This window comes from Corvus brachyrhynchos, unplaced genomic scaffold (genome assembly GCF_000691975.1).
Source record: "Corvus brachyrhynchos isolate BGI_N302 unplaced genomic scaffold, ASM69197v1 scaffold122, whole genome shotgun sequence".
Classification (NCBI taxonomy): Eukaryota; Metazoa; Chordata; class Aves; order Passeriformes; family Corvidae; genus Corvus; species Corvus brachyrhynchos.
This window is the reverse complement of record NW_008236778.1, coordinates 473017-477130: the sequence shown is the minus strand read 5'-3', so window position 1 is coordinate 477130 and position 4114 is coordinate 473017. Positions and strand designations below refer to the sequence as shown.

Here is a 4114-nt window from a genome sequence, read left to right as displayed (position 1 = left end):
GTGCTGTGCCTGCTGGCTCCAGGGACTGGAGCCCCCCCCCACCCCAGCACTGCCAGGCACCCAGGAGGCCACTGCCCCCCACTCTCCCCAGGTCTGACCTGCGCCAGATTTTGGCAACCAAGAGTGTGGAGAACATCCAGTTCCTGCCCTTCCTCACCACTGATGCCAAGTACAGCGGGGTCGGGCCTTAGGGAGGGGGGTCACATATATTCGAGGGGCAGGGGAGATCCTCAGGCTGCAGCCAAGTGCCTGTGCCATGTCCCTGCAGCAACCTGAGCTGGTTGGGCTACGGCTGCCTGAAGGGGGACGGGACACTGATCACGGTCAACGCCATCGGGGCAGCTCTGCAGACCCTCTACATCCTGGTGTATCTCTACTATAGCCCCGCCAAGGTGGGGCAGGGGCCTGGGGTGATGGGGAGGATGGGGGATCCTCATCCTGACATCCCCCTGCTGTCCCTCCCAGCGCTCCGTGCTGCTGCAGGTCCTGCTGCTCCTGGCTGTGGTGGTCACTGGCTACAGCTACTTCACCATCCTGGTTGACACGGGGACGCGCCTGACACACCTGGGGCTCTTCTGCAGCATCTTCACCATCACCATGTACCTGTCACCGCTGGCTGACCTGGTGTGTGGGGCTCGGCAGAGCTGGGGGTTGCCAGCCCAGGCCCTGCCTGACATTTGTTCCTGCAGGCCAAGGTTGTCCGGAGCAAGTCGACACGGTGCCTGTCCTTTCCCCTGACCGTCACCACCTTCGTGGCCTCCAGCAGCTGGACACTCTATGGCCTGCAGCTCCACGACCCCTACATCACAGTGGGTTGGGGTGGTGGAAAACCAAGGGGTGCCATCCCATCCCACTCTATCCCATCTCATCCCATCCCCATCCCATCTCATCCTGTCCCAAACCATCCTGCTCCATTGCATCCTACGCAGTCCCATCCCCATCCCATTCCACTCTTCTCCATCCCACCCCACTCTATCTCATCCCATCCCATCCTGCCCCATCCCATTCCCATCTCACCCCACTCCATCCCCATTCCACCCTATCCCTAAACCATCCCACCCCATCCCACTCTGCCCTATCCCATCCTATCCCATCCCCATCCTACCCCATCCTATTCCACTCTATCCCATCCCATTCCACCCCATTCCCCTCTCATGGCTCAGCTGAGCACTTGGCTTGGGGCCGGTTCTGTTCAGCACCGCCTGTGTCACCCAGCCAAGGGTGACAAGGCTCAGCACGATGACTATTGATTTTAATTAATTAGCTGGGATGGGGCCAATAAACGTCCCCCGGCACTGCAGGGGGAGGAGTACATCCACTCTCCCCCCATGTCCTCCCACAGGTCCCCAACGTGCCAGGGATCGTCACCAGCCTCGTGCGGTTCTGGCTCTTCCGGCGGTACAGGCCAGAGCAGGACAAGCCCTACAGCTCCCTGCCCGCCTGAGAGGTCCCCTAAGGAGCACCCCAACTCTGGCCTGGGCTGGCCCCACCGCCGAGCCCCGGGTGCCGCCACTGTCCCCTTGGCCGCTCCCAGTGGGACACCAGGAAGGACCTCCTGCCTCCAGCCCTGCATCCTTCAGCAATGGCCGGGGAGCTCTCGGCGATGCCTTTGGGGTGCCGTAAGCCCCTCACATCCCAGGGTGGGAGGATAGTTTTTCATGCCCACGGCCCTGCCTGGCACCAGGATGGGGCTTCCAGGGGCTCAGGTGTCTCTTTTGTACGGATTCAAGTGCCTTTTAATAAATCAGAGACTTCCCAGTGCCTGGTTCTTGTACCTCCCTCCTGGTGCTGCTGCAGAGGATGGTACAGCTCTTGGCCCTACAGCTGCTTTGGGAGCTCCTTGTGGCTAACTGGCGAGACAGGGGTTGCGTGGGGTGGGGGGCTCATCCTGACACCCCCTGGGCTCTGGAAAACCCTCACCAGGCATCAGCCCTGGTGTTGGGCAGAGGGCTGGGATGGGGCCACAAGGGAACCCCAGGGAAGACAGCGCTGCCAGGGTTCTGCTCTGACCCCCCTGAGCTACGGGACCACCCCTCACAGCGTGGGGGTAAAAGCCGGTGGAGCTGACAAGCAGCCACCATGCCAGGAACTGGGAATCGATGGGAATCCTTGCTAAACCCCCGTGGATCGAGCGGGCCTGGATCAAGCATCGATCCTACGTCGATTAACCAATTAACAGCGATCTGGAATGAAGATATCGGGCCGGTGCCTCTGTGGAGAGGCAGGAGGGGCCAAATCACACAGCAGACACCAGAGCCTCGTGGAAGGTGACCCCCACCCCGTGCAGGAGAACCCCAGGACCAAGGAGCCCACACTGCGGCCAGATGCCACCGTTGGGATGAAGGATGCGGTGCCGGCGATGTCGGCAGGAGCTGTGGCTGTGCCTCAGCTGCTTGTGCACACCTCACACACAGCCTGGAAAAACCCATCCAGAGGGACGGGGCCGAGCCGAGCGCGGTGCCAAGGGAGGGAGGACGAGCTCCCAGCGTGCTCTGTCTTGCCCCTGTGGAGCTCTGGCTGCTCCCGGGACTCGGCCCAGTGGGGAGGAGCCCCCCGCTCCCCCCAGCAGTGGGAGCAGCTCCCAGCCTGGCCCCACAGCCTCGGGAAAGGGCAGCTTTCCCCAGTGACACGCCTTGGCTGCCGACCGGTCGCTCCGGCTGCCCCGTGCCGGGAGCGGCTGTGACGTGGCCACTCGTGCCAGGCCGGAGGCAGCTCCCGGACGCTGCCATGCAGGGAGGAGCTGCCGCCAGGCTGCTGGCACATGGGCTGGGAGTAGCTCCTGATGGCCATGAGTAGAGGGCCTGGATTGCCCTGAGTAGCCCCTGGATGACCACAAGTAGCCCCTTGAAGGCCATGAATAGCCACGGAATGGCCATGAGTAGAGGCTCTGGATTGCCATGAGTATCCTGCACAGGGTCATGGGTAGCTCACAGATGGCTGTGAGTAGCCCCTAGGTGACGAGTAGTAGCCCCTGATGGTCCTGAGTAGCTCGCAGAGGGCTTTCAGTAGGCCCTGATGGCCACAAGTAGCCCCAGGATGGGGCTGGATGCCATGAGTAGCCTGCAGAGTCATGAGTAGCCCCTGCATGACCACAAGTAGCCGCTGGATGGATATGTGTAGCCCCTTTGAATGATCACGAGGAGCTCTTGGTTGGCTGTGAGTAGCCGCTGATAACCCTGAGTAGCCCCTGATGGCCCTGAGTAACCTGCACAGGGCCGTCAGTAGCCCCGTCAGTGCACTGCTGTCCTTGTGCTGTGGTCCTGACCCCACCAAGGCCCCACGTGGCCAAATCCAGGGCAATGTCATCCCCCAAGCATCCGTGTGCCAGCGAGTGCTGGAGCTTCCCACCCTGCTCCCACCAGCCTTTGCTGCTCAGGAAACAGCTAATTAGCTGCTCCTGCTAATTAACCCGACCCTCCCTCCCGCTCCCAACTGCTCCTTTCTGCAGAGGATACACAGCTGCTAATTAAAATCCCCAGCTCCTTTGGCTGGGGGAGCTGGCGGCTGCCAGGGCAGCAGGTCCCGGCACATCGGGTCAGAGAGCAGGGATGGGGGTCCCCAGGAGCGGGGCCCCCCCCAGACAGAGCCCCTCAGCCCTCCCTCTTCCCAGTGAAGCCCAGTGTGGTGCTGTGGATGGGCAGAGGAGTCGGGGGAGCTCCCCTCGAGCTGCCGGGGCAGGGGGGACACCACGCCGCGATTTAAAGGCTGTGTCGCCCGCTCCACCCTGCCAGTCCCTCTCCTCCTTCCCGGGAATCCGGCCAGCAGGATGGGATGAGCTCCTCCAGCTCCCACCTGCCGGGGATGTGAGCCGGGAATGTGCTTGGGCTCTGGGGCACGGCCTGGTACCGCATCCGACTCCAGAGCCAGGTTCCAGGGAGCTCAGGGAGGGAGAGGCAGGGCAAGACGGGGTGAGGGTTCCCTGCAGCCCCTCAGAGTGGTGGGAGAACTGGGCCTGCATGGAGACCCCACCCTTCACAGAGACCCCCCCCGAACCCCCACCTCACACTGGTGAGAGCTGAGCGATTTCCCGGGAGAGCCAAGTGATTCCCCCGGGGCGGCTTCCAGCAGCGCCCGAGGCTCTCAGTGCCCACAGCCCCCCGCGTCCCTGGAGGCC

The 4114-nt window shown here is 62.9% G+C and overlaps 2 protein-coding genes across 2 annotated transcripts in view; one reads left to right on the top strand and one right to left on the bottom strand.

Annotated features, from left to right (window-relative positions):
- Positions 1–2: 2 nt before the first annotated feature.
- SLC50A1 (solute carrier family 50 member 1) lies at positions 3–1761 on the top strand (the record flags this gene model as incomplete). Its single annotated transcript, XM_017727847.1, has 5 exons — positions 3–169; positions 269–392; positions 466–624; positions 690–809; positions 1343–1761. Coding segments are annotated over 5 exons (672 nt in total), but the record flags the coding sequence as incomplete, so codon positions are not given.
- The window catches only part of MUC1 (mucin 1, cell surface associated), an 18735-nt gene continuing 16272 nt past the window's right edge, over positions 1652–4114 (bottom strand). The window contains exon 6 of the mRNA XM_017727896.1: positions 1652–1797. Coding sequence (XP_017583385.1) covers positions 1737–1797 — 61 coding nt within the window. The 3' untranslated portion in view covers positions 1652–1736. The remainder of the gene's footprint in view (positions 1798–4114) is intronic.